Source organism: Chelonia mydas, chromosome 1 (genome assembly GCF_015237465.2).
Source record: "Chelonia mydas isolate rCheMyd1 chromosome 1, rCheMyd1.pri.v2, whole genome shotgun sequence".
In the NCBI taxonomy this organism is placed as follows: Eukaryota; Metazoa; Chordata; order Testudines; family Cheloniidae; genus Chelonia; species Chelonia mydas.
In genome coordinates, this window is record NC_057849.1 from 239,311,969 (window position 1) to 239,337,873 (window position 25,905).

General features: G+C 42.9%; 1 protein-coding gene across 17 annotated transcripts in view; it reads right to left on the reverse strand.

The window, feature by feature from the left end:
* ERC1 (ELKS/RAB6-interacting/CAST family member 1) overlaps positions 1-25,905 on the reverse strand; it is a 551,656-nt gene that overhangs the window by 16,285 nt on the left and 509,466 nt on the right. For 12 of the 17 annotated variants that reach the window (XM_043540362.1, XM_043540357.1, XM_037877967.2 and 9 more), the window contains one exon: positions 23,647-23,835. In XM_043540362.1, the coding sequence (XP_043396297.1) occupies positions 23,647-23,835 (189 nt within the window). Of the gene's footprint in view, positions 1-23,646; positions 23,836-25,905 lie in introns of those variants that run through there. The other 5 variants (XM_037878012.2, XM_037878004.2, XM_043540378.1 and 2 more) reach the window with 1 other exon arrangement.

Below are 25,905 nucleotides of genomic sequence, written 5' to 3' on the forward strand. Positions count from 1 at the left end.
CTGAGTGGACTTGCAGGCTCTAAAATTTTACATTGTTTTATTTTTGAATGCAGTTTTTTTGTACATAATTCTACATTTGTAAGATCAACTTTAACGATAAAGAGATTGCACTACAGTACTTGTATTAGGTGAATTGAAAAAATACCATTTGTTTTTTTTTACAGTGCAAATACTTGTCATCAAAAATAAATTTTAAGTGAGCACTGTACACTTTGTATCTTCTGTGTTGTAATTGAAATCAATATATTTGAAAATATAGAAAATATCCAAAAATATTTAAATAAATGGTATTCTATTATTATTTAACAGTGCAATTAATGAGACTGGGGCAGTTGTGTGAGGCATCTACTCCACTTTCTTTCAAAAAAGAGACTAAAGGCACGACAATTTTACTGGTGGAAGGAGGAAGTTCCTCATCCACATACCTTTCGATTGAGGTCATGTAGACTCCTGGAGCAGTTTTCATTCAAAATCAGCTATCTCCGACAGTGTTTGTAAGAACTGGGGAAAGGTCAGATACTCTTCTGTGCAGTCACTGTCTTGATGCTCCTCCATAGGATGACAGTAAAGAATTTGGCATCAGAAGGATCCTCCTTGTTATTTGAGTCCAAATAGCAATCCTTACCGTCCTTTATCCTCAACCTGCCCACACTCAAGCAGCTGGAATGGTCTAGCCAATGTGAGGCTCTGGGAGGCAACAATACCAGTTGTGCTGAAACCTTTGCCACAAGAGGCACTGGCATTAGGGTAAGAGCTTCCTGCATTGGCCTCACATATCTTAGGGTGCAAGAGTCAGTCTTTGTGTAAAAAGAGCTCCCACTGTGCCAAAAGTTCCTATAACCACTGATGCAGGGCCAGACGAATGACTCAAATCTGCCGTTGTGTGCTACCTTGCAGAGAATCAGAAGGGATTGGGTCACATCAAACATATACTAGAATTGCCATCTCCCTCTCTGGTTTACGCACCTAAAAGCAGGAAGGAGAAAATCTAGAGGCCCAATACAGAGCCTTCTGGAGTTGGGGGCTTTGGCAGAGGTACACCAGAGAGCTGCTTGCCACTCCTTCATGCCTCCTACCTTGATCATATGCATGGAGGCTTCAATGAACCAGAGTCCACTACCACCAGCGTCAAGCGCAAAGGCCCCAGATATGTCGAGGAGCCATTGCTTAGTGAAGTCTTGAGTCTTGCTGGTGTCATACTTTGATAGTGAAACTATCCTGCTCAGCGTATCTGGGGCAAAAGGCAGGTGTGAGTTGATTTGGGTGCAGTGGCACAGAGTCCTGGCACTCAGTGGTCTTCACCAACCCAGGATTTAGCTTTGGAGGTTTAGCCTTTGACGCATTCCTTGCTGGTCTTGTGGCAGATATAATGAAGTCTTCCTGAGGTGCCTCAAGGAATGTTGAAGATGCTTCCCACCTAGCACTTGGGAGACATCTGCAAATGTATCTGACACCTTTATAGATCTTAACAGATTCCACAATAAACAATCAATATTCTTTCACCCTGCCTCACAAAACAAGGTTTGAAGCTGCTGAGTGGTCATCTTTTTTCCTTGAATTCTACACCTTGTTGCAAATGGTTGACACTACCGTGGTGGGTCCCACACTTTTTCTTGGTGTGGTGGGTCAGGGTGCCGCCCCTTGCCCCTATTCTTGGGCGTTGTGCTCTGCTTGAGCAGGGTTTCCTTTCCCCTGGTCCTCTGGCTAACAGCGATACTCCTCCAAACTCTAATCAGCTCTCCTTCCCTCTCTCTGTCTGACTGAAGCAGGGTTTTTTTTATTAAGTCTTGGGCAGGGCCTTAAGTGGCTCCAGGTTCTCCAATTACCCTGTAGAAAGAACGAGGAGTACTTGTGGCGCCTTAGAGACTAACACATTTATTTGAGCATAAACTTCCGTGGGCTAAAGCCCACTTCATCAGATGCATGCAGTTTCTAAGGTGCCACAAGTACTCCTCATTCTTTCTGCTGATACAGACTAACACGGCTACCACTCTGAAACCAATTACCCTGTAGTAACCTTTCCCTAGTCCACAGGGAATAAGGCCTTGATCATCCTAGGGCTTATATACCTCCCATCTACCACTTTCCTGCTGCATCACAACCCGAATAAAAGAAAAAGGCCCAGGTGTATCAGCTCCAGACCAACAGACACAACAAGCACCAAAACTTAACTGTAAGGTAAGGTGCTGAGGCATGCAATGAACTTTGGTGTTGGAGTACCTAAACTGTGGTTTCGGTGTACTGAGAACAATGCTGTAGCAGGACGAACTTGCTTACCAAAAGAAAAAACAACACAAAATCGCTGAAAAAAGTACTGTGCACTTGAGTGCCTGAGTGCTGCAGTACGAGAGAAATAGTTACTGAAGCACTGACCAAAAAGACGCAGAACTATTACAGAATTCTGTTAAAGCACCCAAGATGGAAGCCTAAAAAATTCACCAGCTATACTGGACCTTACTGAAAGACAAGGTTACAACAAGAAAAAGGATCCCTGATGAGGCATCCTTGAGTGAAGAGCATTAGTGATGGCTAATGAGGCCCAGGTTCCTACAAGGAGCTCCTTTGTCAACTGCAAATAAGAAGGAACTGAAACTTTTGGAGGACAAGATTAATACTTGGCAAGGTGGGGCATGTGACGATTGAGAAGGAGCTCAGGTTGCACTCTACTTAGCTACAGCTGCCCACAAGTGTAAAAAAAAAAAACCCTTACAAGGTAGGGAAATTCAATCAATCAATCTCATGCTATGAAGCTAAGACCACAGGAGTGAGAATCCTGTACATAAGACACCTTCAGGAACTGGAGTTTTCACAGAATGATACTGGGATCCTACACCCTATCCAGACTAGCACGTGATTTATCTGGGGTGCAGGTAAAACCTGCAATCACATCCTCAGGGCAATACCTGTAAATTGGCAACTTAGTTGACATATTCTGCAGAGGCCCCAAGGAGTGAATGCGAATAATATCACTAGTGTCCAATACTTGAGAACTGCTAAGCACCATGATACATACTATCTGAAGGCAAAGGACGTTTTATAAAGAGACAGTAACAGAAGGAATGAAAGCTGAATTCTCTTCTCATCCCTAGCAGTGTTTCCTCCAGGTCAGGGTTATGTAGCCCTCTGGAGGACTATGTAGGAAAGCCAACACCTGTCATTGCCTCTGGCACACCAGATCTGTGACAAAGAGCTGATTTTGGTCTACAGTGTTTTCAATCCAGCAGTTTACACCAGCTCTACATTCACTTGGGAAAAGAAGAAATCCAATTCCTGATGTTAATTTTCTCATGGTTTAAATTATTAATTTCTCTGCTATTTCAAAGAAAAATCATCATATTCTGAGTAGAATTATCAAGAATTCAAGAGAACCTATTAACCTAGGAGAAGAGAGGCATAAACCTTGTATGGTTCCATTCAAGCTGTCCACTAGCAAGGTCGCAAAGGGGGGGGACGGGACGGGACAGTGAAATATTTAAAAATACATGCCAGTGTAAGGCTGGTGACTGCTGAATGGATGACAGTTCAAACATGAAGGTTAGAAAAGTACTGGATACGAGATTATCACCACAGATTTCTTCAGAAGCTAAAGACAAGAATGTTACGTGTTTTCTACATGATTTCAGCATCACAGGATTATTTTAATAAGTGATTGGTTACCTTTCCCATAGTCAGCACTTCTATATCATTCCTTTTAGTGACACCTCCTGGGAACAGCTGGGACCAGAATAGCTGAGCTCTCATTCAGCCAGACTCCTTAATAAGCAAGGAATGTCCAGTCCTCCATGCTATAACCAGATAAATCTAGAGGTCTAGCAATCTCAAACTTGGGGAAACATTCTCTGAAATGTCTGTTATACCTTGATCAAATTTTACCCCTGGGCTCCCAGCTCCTGTGAATTGAATGCAGAAGGAAATAGTGCTATCCTTGCCCAGCCTTACCTTTTCCTGTGGTGATAAAGAAGCACAAGAACATGTAAATGTTCACTCTTTTTTGTTTTCTTCCTCAGCCTGGAACATGATGAGAATTACACACTTACCTTATGGAATTGACCAAGGACAGGCTAGTGTAAAAGGCCATGTGTGGGTGTAGGTGATGACAGGTAAAAAATAGATATCACAGGAAGAGAATGAATAACAAGGACCTCAGCAAGCAGCTTCACAATGATTTATATTTCATCTCCACATGAAGGAAGGGAAAGTCTCTGTCTGTGTTGGGGTAGAGAAGCAGTGTCCTCAGCTAATACATAACAGATTCAAACTCTCTCCCCTTCTACTCCCCACCTGGTTTCAGAACTACTTCTAGGAATGCTTCCCATTTATTCCATTACTGAATAACAAACAAGTCACCAAGAGGTTAGTTTGCACTGTGCCTGTCTCCACCTCTCCTTGAAAGTTGGCAGGCACTAAGCAAGAGGATACCTTTGCAACATCTTCCAAGGTATTTCTCAACTATATGTGTGTTTGGTGGGTGTGGCGCTGACATGTGGATAAGCTGGTGACCCTTTCCCAGCCCCTCCTGCAATAAGACACCTTTTGTTGTAGAATGTTAAAGTTTGTTTTTTATGGGGGAATTTTCCCTTTAGACTCTCAGTAAATACGATGTTACTTCCCTCCCATTACTAATCCTATATAAACACTGAAGGCAGAAAAACAAACGAGAGCTGTATTCAAAACAGGAGAGCAGGAGCTGTGGACAAGTAAAATAGAGCGTAGGCAATTAATTACTACAAAAAGGAAAAAGAAAAAAAAACCAACCAAAGGATATTCTAAAGCAGTGGTTCTCAGCCTTTCTAGATTACTGTACCCCTTTCAGGAGTCTGATTTGCCTTGAATACCCCAAGTTTCACCTCTCTTAAAAACTACTTGCTTAAAAATAAAAAAGTGTCACAGCACACTATTACTGAAATATTGCTTATGTTCTCGTTTTGTCTGTATGAAATTTTAGTTTGTACTGACTTCACTAGTGTTTTTTATGTAACCTGCTGTAAAACTAGGCAAATATTTAGATGAGTTGATGTACCCCCTAGAAGACATCTGCGTATTCCAGGGGTACACGTACCCCTGGTTGAGAACCACTTTTCTAAAGGGATTGAGAGAGACAGACACAATATTGGCATCTGGATTTGGACTGTCCTCCCAAGTTTGGGTGTATTTGGATCAGGCCATATAGTATTTGTTGTTGAAGATGTGTTTAGGATCACAGACATGAGAGATGAAAAGATCTATCTGATTGATCCATTTGGGCAATTTGCCCCCAACAGAGGACATATTAGATGTAAATCAAACCACACCACATCTTATCCAAAAAGTCAAAAGGCACACTTCAACTTGTACATCTCTTCAAAACCAATTGGTATGTGTATATACACAATAGAATCTATAATATAATCACATAAAATCCTTTATTTCACAAATGGTATATGTATACTTTGAAAAAATTATATAAATGGAATTTATACTGCACTTGTGTGTATCACTAAGCTCTGACCATACCAGCGACAGCATTGTTTTCTTAGTAATTAATGTATTTCAGAGGAGAATAAAGTGAAGAAAAAAAAAAGGTTAGCAATAAATAATAAATTGAGTGTTCCTAAATCATATATATGTTAATTTCCCACTTGACTGGGAAAACTTGCTTAACCTACTTATGGATTCGGTATACAAGTAACGAGACTACCCCCAAACTGCAGCAGCAAACATTTCAGAGCCAGAAAATCAAATCTTGTAGTGACTAAATGGTGATGTAAGTTACACACAGAGTGTAAATGCTATTGTCATGTGTGTAGACTTGGCATTCACTGGATTTGCAAAATGAGCAATTATTATTTATTAGTTGAAGTACAGAGGTACCTACCAGGACAGGGACCCATTGTGCTGAGTACTGTACAAGCATAAAAGACAATCCTACCCCAATGACCTTACATATCAAGAGAGTTGGAAGGATGGGAATAAAGCAGCTGCACCCTCTCCTAGTTTTATCTATGCTAGAATCAATTTATCACTAATATTTACAATTATCTTCTACTAGTATTTAAGAAATAGGAAGTAGATCATCACAGGTTCTCTCCACCTGCCCAAGCCCAAAGCCTTAATTAAATTTGCAGATACGGATAAATATAGCTAATTACATTAGATAACCTCTATATTAATTCTTCTTCCTTGAATTTTGAAAATACTGGTTATACTCTGCAAATAAGTATAATAATAATTAGAGCAATTATTATTACTAATAATTTTTTACAGAGTCCACAAGTTGGCCAGGACTTCAAATACAGTACTCTTCCCTAAAGAAGAATGCAAATGACTTAACAGGGGGTAGGCGGAAGGAAGATAACAAGGTAATAGGAAAGAGGGCAGAGAAGCATGACAGGGTAGACTAGATAAAGTAATGTGGTAGCTCAGTAAGGGCTAGTGCAAAGTAGAGTAGAATAAAGATTTTTTTAAAGAAACAAAATAATTAAAAGTCTTTGTTCGTTAATTTATTGTAGAAGAAGTAGTCAGTCTTAAGGGAAGATCTGAATGAGGAAAGGGTAGTTTATATAGGAACTATATATAAATTATGTTTATTCTTGCTTTCTCTATTTTTCACATGACGTATGTTAAGATATATTTGTTTTATATGTTCAAAATTTATTAAGGATATATGCTGTCAAGGTTCCTTCCCCACTCTGAACTCTAGGGTACAGATGTGGGGACCTGCATGAAAACCTCCTAAGCTTACTTTTACCAGCTTAGGTTAAAACTTTCCCAAGGTACAAACTATTTTACCTTTTGCCCTTGTACTTTATCACTGCCACCACCAAACGTCTAACAGATATATAACTGGGAAAGAGCCAGTTTGGAAACGTCTTTCCCCACAAAATCCTCCCAAACCCTACACCCCCTTTCCTGGGGAAGGTTTGATAAAAATCCTCACCAATTTGCATAGGTGAACACAGATCCAAACCCTTGGATCTTAAGAACAATGAAAAAACAATCAGATTCTTAAAATAAGAATTTTAATAGAAGAAAAAGTAAAAGGATCACCTCTGTAAAATCAGGATGGTAAATACCTTACAGGGTAATTAGATTCAAAACATAGAGAATCCCTCTAGGCAAAACCTTAAGTTACAAAAAGACACAAAAACAGGAATCTACATTCCATTCAGCACAGCTTATTTTCTCAGCCATTTAAAGAAAACAGAATCTAACGCATATCTAGCTAGATTACTTACTAAGTTCTAAGACTCCATTCCTTTCTGTTCCCGGCAAAAGCATCACACAGACAGATAGAGAGAGGCTTTGTTTCTCCCTCCCCCGAGCTTTTGAAAGTATCTGGTCTCCTCATTGGTCATTTTGGTCAGGTGCCAGCGAGGTTATCCTAGCTTCTTAACCCTTTACAGATGAAAGGGTTTTTCCTCTGGCCAGGAGGGATTTTAAAGGTGTTTACCCTTCCCTTTGTATTTATGACATATGCAGTGTTGAAATGTTAGCTTAAATTAATGTATAAAGTGCTTTGGTATCCTGTGTCAAGAAAGGCATTATAAATAGTAAGTGCAGAATATATTTTGGTTAAAAAACTGGAATTCACTTACAGTAATTGAATTCTGTTATACTGAAACTTTGCTGCTAGAAAAATTATGTTAAAGACACAAATTGTGCCGCTAGGAATGCAACAATTCCTATCTATCTGATATTGCAGGTGGTAAGTGGTGCAACCAAGAAGAAATATCATCTCCTTTTCCTCCTCTTCTGTGGGTGAGCAAGAGAGGGATAAAGAGGACTCCTTGGCTGCTCCTGGTCTTACTGAAGCTATTCGCAATGGAAAGGGAAGGGGACCAGGCCTTGCTACAATGATTCCCAAGGCAAACAAAGATGTGTTTTCCTAAGACTTCTCTTCCTTGTATACAGCCATCAGTGCCCTATGCAATCATAGGAGGCAAAGAGATTATATTCCACAACTCCCAAGTGCAGAAAAGGGATTACTTTTACCAGGTAGGCCTTTCTTCTCCCACTTATAACATCACCTTGCTCTTTAAAAGCACCTTCATTTTAGAATCTCAGGTTTTGAGTGAAACAAAACCAAACATATCCTCTTCACTATACTGGGGTGTCACTCTTTATTAGTTGGATTTGAGGCTTTTAGATAAAATTTATGACAGTAATTCAATTACCCCATGAATGCTCGGTTATGATAGAATAGTATATCTGATGCTAGAAAAATAATAATGCCAGAATATTATATCCAATGAAAAATGCTAGGTTAATATAATTATTCAAATTGGAATTTCTATTTCTACAGGTCAGGACCTAATGCCTCAAGCACTTTCCGCTTTGAAGCATGTGGTGTATTGACAGACACTATTCCACTATCTATTTATATAACAGATTCCATGGGTCACTGTGTATGTTGTGGCTGTATGGGAACTTTATAGCTACTTCTGTTCTAGTCTCTTCTCTCAGGAGAAGCCCCAGGAAGGTGTGAAGGAGTGTTAGCCTCAAAAGAAGCTCACAGCATTCTTGTCCCAGCCTCACCCAGTAGGGTACTAAGAGCACTGGCTATGATGAGGCACAGAGCTTCTACCCACAGCTACGACGAATCCAGGACTAGCCTCGACCAACAGAAGTTGCTGCACTGAAATCACAGCAAGAAAAGTAATAATATATAAAAGAATTCTAAACAATTTATATTAAAAAAATCTGATTGGTAAGAGAGTGGCTACATTTTCCCTTGTTCTTTAACATTATTGGTTTTCAGTTTAACGTGCCCACCCTAATCACGTTAGTGTTATTAACATTCAAGAGGATTAATTTTTTTCACACTGGGACTGGGGGAGCATTATCTCCTAAAGAGAATATTAGAGGGGACAGGCCTGAATTTAATGCACCAGATTTGAAGTAATTTACAAAACTCATTAAAATTCCAAGATGTGAGTGATTGCTCCCTTGGGGTCTTCTTTGAACCTGGAAAACTAACCCTCTTTCTCCCATGGGAATACTTTAAATACAAAGGAAAAATGCAGTTAGGCAGATAAAAGTACTAAGACTTCAATAAATAAAGTGCTTCATAATTTGAAAAATATTCTTTGTTTGTATTTTGACCCACAGATCCTGAAACAAAATCCAGTTGAACAAGGGGAGGGTAGAATGGGCTGTGGCATTTTCCTCCAAGCTGGAAAGTTACCTGTGCATGGGTTAACAGCTTTTAAGGGAAAAAGGTGGAAGGATCAGATATTTATGTTTATGCAGCCATACAGGGCGAGGGTACAGTGTGATGTATTTCTAATACATATGTCTACAAAGGCAGAGGACCTACCCCCACATCTAGGTCCTGTTACAGACACATTTACCTTCAGAGGCCTGTTCTTTCTGAATTGCTAGGGTTTGTTGGTATTTTAAAGTTAATTTGGATTAAGGTTTACGTGAGTTTAAAGTACAATAGCTGTTCCTGAATAACAAGAGTGCTTTGTTCCTGTTTAGCTTAATCCATTTTCAAAGCGGAATAGGAACAAGGCATACTTAGTTCAGAATAAGTGTGTCCACATAGAGAGTTATTCAGGAATAGCTATTCTGGAATAACTCCATGTGTAGACAAGGTCTTCCGTTAGTCTCCTCTAATTTAGCTGCTGAGCTGCTGCTTCATTTTTTTGGACTATAATTCAAGCCCTTGAGCCAAAATTTCAAGGAAACAAGTTCAAACATCACAAAAGAAGAAAACCAGAGCAAAAATGTTCTGGCTAGAAATCAGGATAGAGCTCACTGCCCCACAAAACGCCCTTTCAACAGAATACATCTTCCACTGGTGTGTGTATGTACTGGACACACATCTGTGAGTGTATATATATGGAACTCTTTAATGACCTGAAAATCAAAAACCAACCCTACAAAAAGTGGAAACCTGGACAACTTGCTAATGATGAATACCAAGGAATAGCACAAGTATGTAGGGACAAAATCAGAAAGGGTAAGGCACAAAGTGAGTTACACCTAGCAAGGGAAATAAAAGGCAATAAGAACGGGTTCTATAACTACATTAGCAGAAAGAGAAACATTTAGTATTTAGTATAATTCAGTAGGGAGGGAGCTAATAATGGATGACATTAAGAAGGCTGAGGTGTTTGAGGTCTATTTTACTAAAAAAGTTAAGTGTGACCATATATTCAACAAGGGGGAAGGAATGCAAGCCAAAATAGGGAAAGAACAGGTAAAAGATTATATAAATTAGATGGGTTTCAGAGTAACAGCCGTGTTAGTCTGTATTCGCAAAAAGAAAAGGAGTACTTGTGGCACCTTAGAGACTAACCAATTTATTTGAGCATGAGCTTTCGTGAGCTACAGCTCACTTCATCGGATGCATCCGATGAAGTGAGCTGTAGCTCACGAAAGCTCATGCTCAAATAAATTGGTTAGTCTCTAAGGTGCCACAAGTACTCCTTTTCTTTTTATAAATTAGATGTATTCAAGTCGGCAGGCCCTAATGAAATTCACCCTAGGGTACTTAAGGAAGTAGCTAAAGCAACATCGGAACCATTAGCAATTATCTTTGAGAACTCATGGAGGATGAGTGAGGTCCCAGAGAAGTGGAGAAGGGCAAACAGCTTATCTTTAAAAAGCATAATAAAGAGAACCTGGGGAATTACAGACCAGTCAGCCTGACTTTGATACCTGGAAATATACTGGAACAAATTATTAAACAATCCATTTGTAAGCACCTAGAGGATCATAGGTTGATAAGTAATAGCCAGCATGGATTTGTCAACAACAAATTATGCCACAGCGAACTAATTTCCTTCTTTGACAGGGTTACTAGCTTAGGGGATAGGAAAAAAACGGTAGATAAAACATATCTTGATTTTAGTAAGGCTTTTGACACTGTCCCACATGACATTCTCATAAGCAAACTAGGGAAATGAGGTCTAGATGACACTACTATACACTAGGTGTGACCATAGGATCCCCGTGTAAGACCCCAAGCCTCAGAGCTGCCAGGCAGCTGACATCTCCAGGAGCTGCAACAAGCTTGTACTCCACAGCCCAACTGTGGACAAAGATCATGGGAAGTCCCACCTCAAGGGGTCTGAGAGACAGTAGCCCCATGGCTCCTGATTGGCTCTCCGCCCTATATAAACCTAAGGGAAGTTCCAGGAAGCGTCCAGGCAACAGTATGGATATCCTATAGCTGCCATGACCATTCCTGACTCTGACCTTCACTTGATCTGGACTTTGCCTTCTGACTTAGACCCTGAAACCTGACTCAGACTCTCAGTATCGACCCTGGCCTGGAACCTGACTACGCACTCCACTGCCTCAGGTTTGCCGCTGCTCTGACCCTTAGTCTTGACTGCCTGTGCTGGGATCCTGATAGATTGTCTAGACCACTCTAGGCCATGCTGAAGGCTTACCCGAGGGCAGCATGGAGGCAGTGGGCCATTCACTGGCAAGCATGCTCCAGAGGGTATTGGACTACTCCCAGGAGGAGCTCCCCATGTCTTGAACCAAGTATCACACCTCGCAGAAGAGAACCAAGCTCTGCACAGGCAAGCCACCCAGTTCCATGAAGAAAACATGACAGTGTGGGCCCAACTGGCACAGCATGCCACAGATATCCAGAGCTATGAGAACAGGTGACCAGGCTGCAGAATGAGAACACTGCACTGTAACTGGAGCCAGGCCCCCTCCCAGAACATTTGAATGGGGACTGCCAAAAGTTCCAGGGGTTTAACCACCAATGCCACCTTCTGTTTCTGCTCTTCCCCCAGTTCTACCCCCCCTGCAAAAGTGGGACTCATTGTTAGCCTCCTGACAGGAGATGCACTGGACTGGGCCTTGCCCCTACTTGAACGAGCAAGCCAGACACGATTGAACTGGGATGCCTTCCTTCGAGTATTTTCTGCTATATTTGATGATCCCCACTGTGTCTGCTTAGCAAACTGCAAACTGCAGTAGGGGCAGGGACTGACCCCCTCCTACACCACCTACTTTTGGTGACTACTTTCCAACACTGAGTGGAATGGCCCAGGTCTACCAGTTTTGGTGGGGACTATGCAAGGAGATTAAGGATGAGCTAGCTCATGTGGAGGCCTGCCCAACCTAGATATCTTTCATATGCATTGACAATAGGCTTGGCAAATTATGAGAGGAAAGGAAGGCTTCTGGTGTTACCACTCGACTGGTGCCCCTTGGTACTTGTCTCCAACCTTAACCCCAAATCCATGCAGCTGGATAGCACCCGCTGCCATGTGACTCCTGAGGAAAAACGGTGCTGTTGCCACCTCAGGCTATGTTTCTATTGTGGGGGATCCGGCCGTACTCTTGTCAGCTGCCCATCAGGAGCTCTAACATGACCCCGGTATAAGGGGTTGGCCTGGGCAAGTCCTGAGATAATGCTCCCCACTCCTCACTGAGGCATGTCCCATGCATGGTGAGCACTACTCGCACCTTAAAGTCCAGTCTCCTCTCTGTGTTCCAGGAGAATTGTAATGAATTCCGCCACAAAACTCAACCTGTGGATGGGTCTACAACCTGGTTCGAATTCAAACTGGGGATGAATGGAAGACAGCTTTTCGAACACGGTACGGCCACTATGAATACCTGGTAATGCCATTTGCAACATTCTAGCACTTTGTAAAAAAGTTATTCCATGATGTCCTAGACCAGTACATTGTAGTCTACCTGCATAAATCCTCATCTTTTCCGAGGATCCTGAACAACACATCCCCCCCAATATCAAAGAGCTGCAATGCTTCCTGGGGTTCACTATTTTTACAGGTGCTTCATCTCTGGGTTGTCAGGCCAAATCACCCCAATGACAGTGCATCTTCCCCAAAAAATCTACTGTTACCTGGTCTCTGGAGGCCCAACAAGTATTTGACTGGGTCAAACTGACCTTTACCAGTGACCTGATTCAAGTTCCATCCCAACCTGGCATGACCTTTTGTCGTTGAGACATATACATCCAATGTGGCAGGTGGGGCCATACTCTCTTCAAATACATGGTCCCCAACAGCACCTCCACCCTTGCACCTACTATGCGTGGAAGCTCACTCCAGCTGAACAGAATTACAAAATTCTACATAAAGAGCTTCTAGCTATCAAAGCGGCCTTTGAAGAGTAGCACCGTTATCTGGAGGGTCCTTGGGACCCAGTACAGGTATACACAGATCTTAAAAGCTTAAAGTACCTCTGCCAAGCTAAAGCACTGAAACAGAGGCAGCTTTGCTGGGCTCTGTTCTTCACAGGCTTCAATTTCACAATCATGTACCATTGGGGGATACAGAACAAGACTGCCAGTGCCTTGTCTTGAAGAGGGGAATATCCCACCAGCCACAAGATCCCACCCCCGCCACATGGAGTCCCCACACATTCTTAAGCCCCGGAACTTACTGGATGCCACAATTCCCCAAGACCTCATGTCAATGATCTGCTCATCTACAGAAGAGGAGCTCCCTCCCAAGAAACTTGAGACAGCTAGTTTGGGGTAAAACCAGGTCCAGGCTGGCTTGCTCTATGTCAAGGGCCATTTGTACATTCTGCCAGGACTTCCCCAGTTAGAAGTACGGCAGCTCTGTCATTACTCGCCATTAGCAGGCCATCTGGGGCACCTCAAGACCCTCTTTGTGGCCAACCGCTCCTTCTGGTGGATCCCAAATGCACACAACAATCCACTTATTATACATTGATTCCTGTGAGACAAGTGCCCGCACCAAGCCACTGCATTCAAAATCCCTTGGAACTCTAATGCCTTCTGAGACCCCATCTAGACAATGGGTGGCCATTACCCTGAACTTCACAGTTGAGCTCCCTGTGTCTAACGGGCACACTGTAGTCCTCACTGTGGTCAACGAGTTGACAAAAATGGTCCACTTTGTTCCCACTGCACACCTGCCCTCTGCAGAAGAAATGGCTCAGTTCCTGGTGACTCATGTCATCTATCTCCATGGACTTCTGGAGTGAGTCATAACTGATTGGGGTCCATAGTTTGTGTCACAGTTTTGGCATGAAACCCTATAGTTGCTTAGGAGTCAGCACTTACACATCCATCACCTATCACCCAAAAACTGATGGTCAATCCGAATGAGCAAATCAAGTGTTAGAACAATACCTGTGCTTCTTCATGAATTTCCACCAGGATAACTGATAGAGCCTGCGTTGTATGCAAAATGCACTTCCACTTCTGTCCTCACCTGACCATACCAATCAATTCCACCAATCCCACAGCTGCCGACTGGGTGCGGCAGATCCACAAGGTCCAAGAAGAACTCAAGCTATCAAGGCCTCCTTGAACAAGGCCAAGGAATACTATAAGCAGTATACTGACTGCCAGCGCCAAGAAGGTCCAGCATTCACCGTTGGCCAAAAAGTGCAACTGGCCATGTCATAAACTGGACCACTGATATCTCAGGCCATATCCCTTCAGCCAGGTAATCAACTCAGTGACACTGAAGCTTCAGTTACCCAGATCCCTCAAAATATAACCAGTGTTCCACATATCCTTGTTAAAACCCTACATCGACAACCCATTTGCTCAGCAGGCTCTACCACCACTCCCTCTGGTGCAGATCCAAGGACATGATGGGTATGAGGTCCATGAGATACTGGACTCAAAAACTGGACATGGCTCCCTCTGGTACCTCGCGGACTGGAAGGGCTATGGCCCATAAGAGCGATCCTGGGAGCACATGTCCCAATTCCATGCCCCTGGCCTCGTGGCAGCCTTCCATGAAGCCCATCCAAACAATTCCATGCCCCTGCCCTGGGTCGGCAGCAGACACTTTGTGTGTGTGGGGTAATGTAAGGCCCTGTGGGGCTAGAACCCAGGCCTGCAGAGCTGTTAGGCAGTTGGCATCTCCATGCTGCCACCTGTGGCAGCTGTAACTGGCATGCACTTCACTGCCCATGACCTGCTGCAGAGACAGACCATAGGAAGTCCCACCTCAAGGGGTCTGAGATAGCAGCCCCCTGACTCCTGATTGGTTCCCTGCCCTATATAAAACTAACGGACATTCCAGGGAGTGCCCAGGCAACTGTGTATATTTAATGTACCTGCCACGTCCATTCCTTGCTCCTGAACTCTTGGCTTTGATCTTAGCTTGATCTGGTCTTCACCTTCTGACTCGGACCCGGAGACCTGACTCAGACTCTGGCCCTGGGTATCAACCTGACCTGGAACCTGACTACCCACTCCTTTGCTACTTCTTGACTCAGGTTTGTCCCTACTCTGACCCTTGGCATTGACAGCCTGTGTTGGGATCCTGACATCTTGGTGCCAACTGGCAGAGAGCAAGGAGGTACACAGGATTTTACAGGGATCACCTGGGTTGGACACTTGCATAATAGTTCATTGAAGGGTAGCATGTAAGGTCTCTACAGAGAGTCAGTCACCCACAGGTCATAGAATCATAGAATATCGGGGTTGGAAGAGACCTCAGGAGGTCATCCAGTCCAACCCCCCCCTCAAAGCAGGACCAATCCCCAACTAAATCATCCCAGACAGGGCTTTGTCAAGCCTGACCTTAAAAACTTCTGAGGAAGAAGATTCCACCACCTCCCTAGGTAACGCATTCCAGTGTTTCACCACCCTCCTAGTGAAAAAGTTGTTCCTAATATCCAGCCTAAACCTCCCCCACTGCAACTTGAGACCATTACTCCTTGTTCTGTCATCTGCTACCACTGAGAACAGTCTAGATCCATCCTCTTTGGAACCCCCTTTCAGGTAGTTAAAAGCAGCTATCAAATCCCTGTTCATTCTTCTCTTCCACAGACTAAACAATCCCAGTTCCCTCAGCCTCTCCTCATAAGTCATGTGTTCCAGTCCCCTAATCATTTTTGTTGCCCTCCGCTGGACTCTTTCCAATTTTTCCACATCCTTCTTGTAGTGTGGGGCCCAAAACTGGACACAGTACGCCAGATGAGGCCTCACCAATGTCGAATAGAGGGGAACGATCACGTCCCTCGATCTGCTGGCAATGCCCCTACTTATACATCCCAAAATGCCATTGGCCTTCTTGGCAACAAGGGCACACTGTTGACTCATATCCAGCTTCTAGTCCACTGTAACCCCTAGGACCTTTTCTGCAGAACTGCTGCCTACCCATTCGGTCCCTAGTCTGTAGCGGTGCATGGGATTCTTCCGTCCTAAGTGCAGGACTCTGCACTTGTCCTTGTTGAACCTCATCAGATTTCTTTTGGCCCAATCCTCTAATTTATCTAGGTCCCTCTGTATCCTATCCCTACCCTCCAGCGTATCTACCTCTCCTCCCAGTTTAGTGTCACCTGCAAACTTGCTGAGGGTGCAATCTACACCATCCTCCAGATCATTTATGAAGATATTGAACAAAACCGGCCCGAGGACTGACCCTTGGGACACTCCACTTGATACCGGCTGCCAACTAGACATGGAGCCATTGCTCACTACCCATTGAGCCCGACAATCTAGCCAACTTTCTATCCACCTTATAATCCATTCATCCAGCCCATACTTCTTTAACTTGTCAACACAATCATTGCAAAATGTATGTATTCATTATATTTAAGGAGTTATGTATCTATACTGAAAATTATGTTGGATTTATAGACTTTAAGGCCAGAAGAGACCATTATGATCATATAGTCTGACCTCCTGTACATTGCAGGCCACAGAACCTTATCCACCCACTTCTATTCTCAGGGTCTTGGAGTTAAGGCAGATCACCAGAAGGTGACATACCTTAGAAATGTTCCTTTCAGGTAGGAGATAACAGACACTTATTTTCCTGTCTGGCTATGTGGGCACTGCATACTGTATACCTCACACTGTATGCCTATTTGCATACCAAGTCAGCTGCTAAACGAGAGATTGCAAAATCTACAAGAAAGGAATTCTACAAAATGAAAAACAGCAGGGGGTTTCCTATTTCTGAATAAAACGAAAGGATGGGACTGGTATATCTTGGGGGGCAAAAAAAGACACTGGATCCTTTGCCTGGGAGGCATGCTGACTAAGCATTTGTCTCATGAAAGGATCACAGCCAGCTTGGCTGTAAAATGCTGTGGGGATTTTGGGTGAGCAATATTCCACAAGACATGACATCTTGTTAATTAAGTCTAGGCTTTATGATTTTGTTTTATATATACCTCTTTGTTTCCAGTACTTCTGCTTGCTACTACTTGAATCTCTATGCTTTGTTAAATAAACTGACACTGATTTCACTATAAATGCTGTGTGTTAAGTGCTGTGTATAAAGCAGAGCAGTGATCTGGGGTGGAAATGATAAGCGGGCATAAACTGTTTCTTTGGAAGCAGCAAATCTGTGATATGCTGAGGAGATGCTTGGAGGGCTCAAGGGTTGGGATGTGCCTATTGCTAACCTGTTGAGTAAACGCAGGACCTGTGAGGCCTAGAAGGAAGTGCTTGTGTTGCCCTGGCCGGTGGAATTGGGGAACTGACCCACACCAGACACACGAAGGCTTCCTTACACTAAAGGCAGGCGGTAGCGAGGTGGCTCATAATCCTGGGTACCCCAGGAAACATCATAGTGGGTGCAAAATCAGTTGAAAGACTATTCAAGAAGTAGTTAATCAATGGTTTGCTATCAAACTGGGGAGAGAGGGGCACATATCTAGTGCGGTCGTGTAGGGGTGCGTACTGAATCCACTACTATTCAATATTTTCATTAATGACTTGGATAATAAGGTAGAGAGTATACTCATACAATTTGTGGATGACACCAAACTGGAAGGGTTGCAAGCATTTTGGAGAACAGGATTAAAATTTAAAAAGACCTTGACAAATCAGAAAACTGGTATGAAATCAACAAGATGACGTTCAATAAAGCCAAGTGCAAAGTACTTCCCCTAAAAAGGAAAAAAAAAAAAGCACAACCCGTGTTCCCTCTAATTTTTCCCACCCATGTGTGGAATGAATTTTGTTATGTCCACCAATATGGAGGTGATGTGTGACACATCACCTCCATATTGGTGCACATAACAAAATTCAGGTGGTGGGGGTGAGGCCAAGGGGTTCGGAGTGTCAGGGCTGGGGCAGGCAGTTGGGGTATGGCTGGGGGAGAGGTCTCCGGGATGGGGCCAGGGATGAGGAGCTCAGGGCTGAGGCAGGGGGTGCGGGCCCTGGGGTGGGGCCGGGGGTGAGGAGTTTGGGGTTCAGGCTACCCCGGGGCTACGGCGGGGAGAGAGGACTCCCCCCAGCTCTCTGCCCACAGCAGCACTGGGGTGGGGGGAGCGTCTCTCCCTGCTGTGGCAGCTCTGGGGCTGGGGCCGTGGGATAGGCGCCTCTTCCACAGCCATGACTGGGCTGGGCTGGGGTGGGGCCATGGGAGAGGCACCTCTCCCCCAGCTGTGGCAGGTCTGGGCCAGGCTGGGTTTGGGCCGGGGGAGGGGAATCTTTCCCCGCCATAGCCCTGAGCGCCTGCATGGCACTTAATAGGCTGTTGTGAAGCCGCGCAGCTTAGACGGAACTTAGTGCGCAACTACAAAATGGGGAATAACTGGCTAGGTGATAATACAGCTGAAGAGGAGCGGGGGGCTGCAATGGATCATAAATTGAATATCAGTTAACTGTGTGATGCAGTTGCAAAAAAGGCTAATATCATTCTGCAGTGTATTAATAGGAGTGTCATATGTAAGACATGGGAGGTAACTGTCCTGCTCTACTTGGCATTGATGAGGCCTCAGCTGGAGCACTGTGTCCAGTTGTGGGTGCTACACTTTAAGTCCAGAGGAGAGTAACCAAAATAATAAAAGGTTTAGAAAACCTGATCTTAGGAAAGCTTAAGAAAAAAAACCTGGGTATAGTTAGTCTTGAGAAAAGAAGAGTCAGGGGAGAAGGCCCTGATAACAGTATTCAAAATATATTAAGGGCTGTTATAATGAGGATGGTGATCAATTGTTCTCCAAGTCCAATGTAGGAGAAGTAATTGGGTTAATCTGCAGCAAGGGAGATTTATGTTAGATATTAGGAAAAACTTTCTAACTAACTATAAAGATAGCTAGAATAGGATTCCAAGGGAGATTATGGAATCCCCATCACTGGAGGTTTTAAACAACAGATAGGAAAGCAACCTGTCAGGGATGGCCCAGGTTTGGTTGATCCTCCCTCAGTGCAGAGGGCTGGACCTGTGACTTCCTAAGGTCCATAGGTCCATTCCAGCCCTAAATTTCTGATTATATATAAAGAAAGTGGATAACTTAGGGCTTGTCCATATGAATAGTTACACTCCAGTATGGCAAGCTGTGGTGTAAATCTACCATGCACTAACTGTCCGTGTGAACCCTGCTGCTACACATTAAGAAGTTCTGTAGTATGATTTGATCAATCCTGCTTTGAAACAGGATTATAGAATTTTTGGTGTGTGGCAGACTAGTGCAAGGTAGGGGTTTACACCCCAGCTTTCTGAGCACTAACTGTTCATAAAGACAAGTCCTTAGTCAAAAAATGGCATTCATATTCCCATGTCAGGGAGTGATAAAACAAACTGGGCCAAATTTATTTCTGGAATTAACATACTATGCTTATACCAGGGATGAATTTTGTTTCATAGATTTATGTATTTTGTGCAACACAGCAGCAGCATTAAAAATTAAACAGAAGAGTTACTAAGAAGAATATAAAAAATGAGAGCAAAGGGTTGTGAGGACGAGGAATTGCAGTATGATGCAGTAAGAGAGAGCGTGAGTCATGGTTAGAGTTGGGAGAGAGGAAGAGGAATTTTGCAATGGTATCAAGATATTAACTCTATGTTGTACTGTGTGTGGAAATATTAGCACTGTGACTGCACAAGTCTGGGTTTGCTCCAGGGCAAATCTGTTATGCTGCATTCCAGAAAAGGTGTTTGACACATCGTTGAAGGACTATCACTGAGAAGCCATCAAGACTGCAATCTGGGGCCATCAACTTTGATTGATTTATTGTTGATTTATTATTTGTATTTCAGTAGTGCCTACGATTACTAGATGTGGACCAAGACCCTACTGTGTTAGGTGCTATACCACACCACACAAAACAGTGGTCCCTGCCCAGAGAGCTTATAGTCTAGATTGTCTCTCAACTAATGGCCCACCCTCATGGAACAATGTTTTTTCTACAGAAAGGCCTGCTGAAGGAGGAGGAGTGCAAGCAGGACTGGGATCAACAGCATCTCAGCTTGAGCACATGACACAGTGACAGAGACCCCATTTAAGAGTGGGGTTCTGCTCTGTGCAGGGGACTAGTCATCACCATATGTAAAAAGGACTGTCAGGAGACAGGGGGCAGGAGAAACTCTGCTCAGACTGAAATGTTGATGAACCACAAACTCACAAGAAGGGGTTAGCTCAGTCTAGGGGAGGGAGTGTCTCAGCACTTGTTTTATTTCTGAAGATCTGTAACTCTCAAATGATCTAAGAATAAAGTAACTGTGCTTAAGAAATTCCTTTGCTAAGCCTATGTTCCTTGTTTTCCTGCTCTGTTGTTTCTGGAGGGGTTAAACTAGAAACCCTGAGTGCCCATAGCCTAGGTGGGACTGAGGCAGCTTGTGTAAGTGAATGGGGTGCTCAGGAGGTCTCAGATACTTGTTCTGGAGTCTAAGGTAGCTGGACAGTGGTGTCCACATCCCAAAAAAAGGCATCTGAAAAGAGTTCTAGGCCTGGGAGGATGCCCTAGTGTCCCAGAACTGGAAGCAATGACTAGACTCTACTTAGACCCAATTGACTCGGAAGCACTTGAGCTCTTGAGTCCACTCACAACAGACTGCCGTTCATACAGTGACTTGGCCAGATGGTGATATATATAATTTCCTTTAAAACATTTAAATGAAAAGTATAAAAAATGAGGAGGTAGCAAGTCTGAGGAGGAGAGAAGTGCAATGAGGACTAACTGCCCATCGGAAGAGATTCTTCAAGAGATAAAATAAGGCTTCAACCTCACATAACTGTAATCTGAAAAGAATTACTTGTGGCAATGAGAACAACTTCATCACATCAAATATCTGCGCTTTTTAAAAACACTTGATGTCCAGAGCTTGCTGCATTTTTCTTAAAGCAATAGTCCAAATAATGTATGAATTAATAGATCATGGATATGCATGATCAGTATATTATTTTAAATGTCTATGACTTATTTCGATGTCAAGATTTCCCCCCAAAGCAATAATCTTCACTGAAGGACATGTATGTGCTAAGTATGAAATTTAAAAACAAACCTGTTTTTGAATTCTCTGTTTAAAAAAAGCATCTGATACATGTCTTCACTGGCCAAAATAACTTTTGCTCATTTGACAAATGCTTCAATATACTTCCAATAAACTTTCCAAAAAATACTCACTTCTAGGTTGAGATTAAGCAAAGAAATTACAGTCCAAAATATAATTAATGAGAAAGTTAGACATATCTGAAAATAGGAATTTTAGAATGGAAGTGCCAGCTCAGCTTTAATTTCTACTGCAGAGAATAACAGGCAGATTTGTATCTCTATTCTGGGTAGGATTTTTCGAAGTGCTCAACAATGGCTTAATGCTCGTCCCAGTGGAGTCAGTGAGTGGAGTTAGATGAGTACTTTTAAAAATCCCACTCCAAGTGTGTGAACATGTACACTCATGTATTGAAGGATAAATCAGATAGATTTATATAGGCTTAATAGAAAGTCTAAGTTTGCATATATTGGGCAAGATAGCAAGGTTTTAACCCTGTCAGCATTACATGCCTTATTCCATTCTATTATGATACAGGCTTTCATAAAACACCAAGCAAAATGGATCCTCTGTTCTGTTTCTTGCTTACATAGGTTATATGATGTCATTATAGCCCTTTAACGTGAGATCATGTTTACCTGCATAACACTCTCTATGTATTTGATAGACATGACATTATAGAGTCATGATATATCTGTAGCTAAATATACTGAAAATTAACTTCAATATAGTGGTAGCTAGAAAGTCTGTGATCACTATACAACATATGTCTGTTTGCACATATCTGTCCTATGGCGTGTGTTCGCTACAAGAATGTATAGTATAAATGTCAGAGTACATTCTTTCTCCTGGCTATACGCATAATCTACTCCAGCTGTCTGAGTAAGCAGAATTTGATGGTCTTGGATAAAGAGAGTTTTGTGTAACCACTAACTCTAAGAAGGGACCATGAGATGCCGGAAGCTCCAACATAATGGCTTAATTTCAACCCCAAGCCTTATCCCTTCATTCACTTTCATTCTCACAACTCACTGAGTAAAGAAAATTCAAAACACAAGTTCACATTCCCTGATGAAAGAAATATTGAATTGTCCAGTAAGAAATTGTCTGGAGCTGGGAGAAAGAAATATAAATATGGAAGTTCATGGACCACTATGGAGTCTTAATAACACATAATCTCAGACATGAACATCAGGCATTAAGTCAATATTTTAAAAATAGATGTCTAAAGTTAGGCTCCCAAATATTTTGGCTCTTAAGCAGGAGACCTGATTTTCAAAACTGCTGAGCATGCAGCAGTCCATTTTAGATGCTTAATTATGAATTTAGGAACCTAACTGTAGGCATCAATTTTTAACAATCTTGGCCTTTGTGCCTAAAGGTCAACCCGTCAGAGCCCAGCATTAATATTGCCTGGCAGACCCACACATTCACATGTTGCAATGAGATCATCAGTAAGGTTGTGAATCATTCACGGAGGTCATGGCTTCTGTGACTTTTTGTGACCTCCGTGAATTTTGCAGCGCTGGTGTGGCTGACCTCAAGGCCACCCCAGAAGCTGGGGAAGCCGCGGGGCCAGCCGCTGCTATGGCAGCCCCAGGCAGCTGGTCCCCAGCACTGCTCTGGAGCAGTGGTCTGGGACCAGTGCTGGTGGTGCGGGTCTCAGGCTGCTCCTGCCCACAACCGCGGCAAGGGGTGGGGGAGCCTGGGCTGCTCACTGCTAACAGCGGCAGTGGGGCCACGGGCTGCCCCCCCCAGCAGCGGCAGGGGGCCATGGGCTGGCCCCCACAGCAGAAGCATCGCACCCATGTGCCCCCCCTTCCCTCCAGCAGCAGTCTTCTGGAGCGCCCCCCCTCCCAGCAGATAAGACTTAGTCATAGGTATTTTTAGTAAAAGTCATGGACAGGTCACAGGCTGTGACTTTTTGTTTATTGCCCATGGCCTGTCCATGACTTTTACTAAAAATACGGTACCTGAAAGTTAGCCTTAGTCATCAGACATACCTTCATTAACCACTGTACATATATATGAGGTAATATGCTGGTTCCAAAGAACAAATTTGTTCTGTACTTTACAATGGAAGTATGCTACCAACTACAAAATATTTAAGATTCATGTGATTAGGTTATATTATTAAAAAGGTGGTTAAAATCTATTAATTGGTAAAAGTGAAGGGTAGTGACATTTCACAGCGTTCCATCCTACAGAATTAAAGTTTAGGTAACATACAGGTGAACAGATTCAGAATGGTTCCTATTGAGCAATTATATTGCCTAACGGCGAGTGAATGCAACATGCCCTCAGTTGGCACAATTACTGTAAAACAGGTACAGTATCTAATAAAGGTTAAATGGCTATTGTTTTAAAAACAATCAACTGAAGAATGAGCCTTTTCTAGTTGCATTCACCTCTCATGGATTCATTTCACAGCATCTCTGCCACATCAGCAAGATCTGTAAAAACACTTCAAAGGTTCTACCACTGATAGACCTGTAGACAGGCTCACCTGTTCCTGGGTCATCTTCTGCAGCTCTTTCTCCCAAGCTGCTCGGTCATCATCCAGGTGGTAGGAAGCAGGTGGGGTGAGTCCACGCAAAATCAGGGGGTCACGGTCATGGCAGAGGGCTGTCAGGTGTCCAATGTACAACTTCAATTTGCTGCGATTCTGGTCAAGTTCTAAAAGGGGCTGAATTATCTGAGATAAGAAAACAGGAATAGTCAGGGTCGGTCTGAGACCCAAGCCACTGAGAAGTCAAAAACCAATCCCTAAGTTATGAATCTTAACGTCCCATAATATGTAAAAGCTGAAAGAATACTGAATGAAATCCCCCAAACCCTTCTGTCCTATAAAATGTATTACACTGGACTAAAGCAGGAAGAAACAGAGCAATTGGGAGGGCATGGTGATGCTGGCTGGCTTGTTAGTATGAAAAGTAGAGAGAATGTAAGCTGAGAACTGAAACAGTATTAACTGTATAGATTTAGTGTGTTTATTGCACAACAACACTCCAATTATCATAACTCCCTGCTTTAATTTTTTAAAGTGAATTTTGTGTTGCTAAAAGGTGCCAGATTGATAGACCTGGAGAATAAAGTTGGTATTAGCCACAGAACAGGTTGTCTGTCCACAGCAAAGACAACAGCAGAACAAATTCTCCTCCCATGTTGTTTTACACACATGCATCAACTCTTTTCTGAAGGGATCTCTTCTAATGATGCCAATTAGCATGAATTAAAAAGTTAAGTTTCTGAAATACAGACACCTGTACATCAGAAACTTGACTTACACACCATGTCAAATACATAGACCACCAAACAGTTTTGAGATGACATTCAGTCATTACCTGAGCAAAACTTAATGTGATGGCCTAAAAATGAAGAGCTCTAACAAGTTCTATTTTATTTTATCTAATCTAAATCTAATCTATGCTCTTACTTCCAGTCCTTTGGATCATCCAGCCTCTTCTCTGAAGAGTCACTGTTTACCAAGAAGTGGAGACCAGATGAATAAATGCAGGGTCTTTCACTGTGCTCAGACTAGAATACTGGTTTCAACTGTTCTAGGTTTTTTTCAAAGGTATGTTTAAAATTTAAACAAGCAGAATTCTGGCTCTGTGGAATGTGGCCAATCAAAAATTGAGGAAGTGGAAGGGCCAGGCTGTGCACCTCCTCTCAAAGAAATGAGGTGCTGAATCTGTATCTGCTGACATGCACCAGCTGTGAGACTTGCAAAGCCTTGCCAGAGTGCTGCCAACTGTCAAAATGTTCCCATTTAGACAAGGCAGAGGCTGCACCTGTTGCTTGTCAGCAGGCTCATGGTGTCTCTTCAATGGGACACCTCTGACCCTGCTAATGAATGAGAAGCCTGATAATCTCTGAGTCAACAGAATCAGGGTGCTGGTATTATTTTCAACAAAGACATTGAATCCTACCCCCTCTAACAAGGCTGTTCTGGCTCACTTCTTTTGTTTCCAACACTGAATGGATTAAGTTCTGTGGAGTGAGAGGAGCTGAGAGCAACTGCTAAGTAGTTAATGGGTGTCAAAATCCTTCTTCTGATGTGGACACAGCAGCACTCAGGAACCTACAGCAGAAGGTTAGGATCAACAGCATCATAACACCTCATAGGAAATAATCTGGGAGAAACCTTGGCCTAGATGACAAGCAGAGAAGTAGAAAGATGCAGGTGAGGGAGGCTGGACAAGAAGACTAGAGACTAGGAAATCTTTTTTAGGATGACTTGACCGGCCAGAAGGCAGGAAAGCTAAAATGAGGAATATTTACCTCATATTTATGTATTTGCGTCTTGCACCCAGATGACACGACATTAACCAAACTATAGAACGGGGCACATAAGGTTCTGGTGAACCCCCATCTGCCAGTTTGGGGGTACCATTCACTAAAGGTGTACATATGTATGTATAATTGATAGGTGTGGTATGTCAACACGACAAGTGACAACAGGACAGGATTGATCCACCCTTGTACAGAGAAGTGGGAAGGTATATTCCAGTAGCAACACAATTCCTCAGGTTTCACTTCCATGTCCAAATACAACTGAATTTCAGTTCATTATACATCCATCAAATTTGTCTATTTAGTGAACACCTGACATAGTAGCATTCCATTCCCCCCAAATTCTTCTAGTTTAGACCTTCCATACTATTACCTACTAAAAACCCACTTCTGAGATTAATTGAATTTCCTAAAATGGCAGACTTGAGGCCTCTGATTCTCTTGATGTCTTCCCTATCTTTGTTGCTCT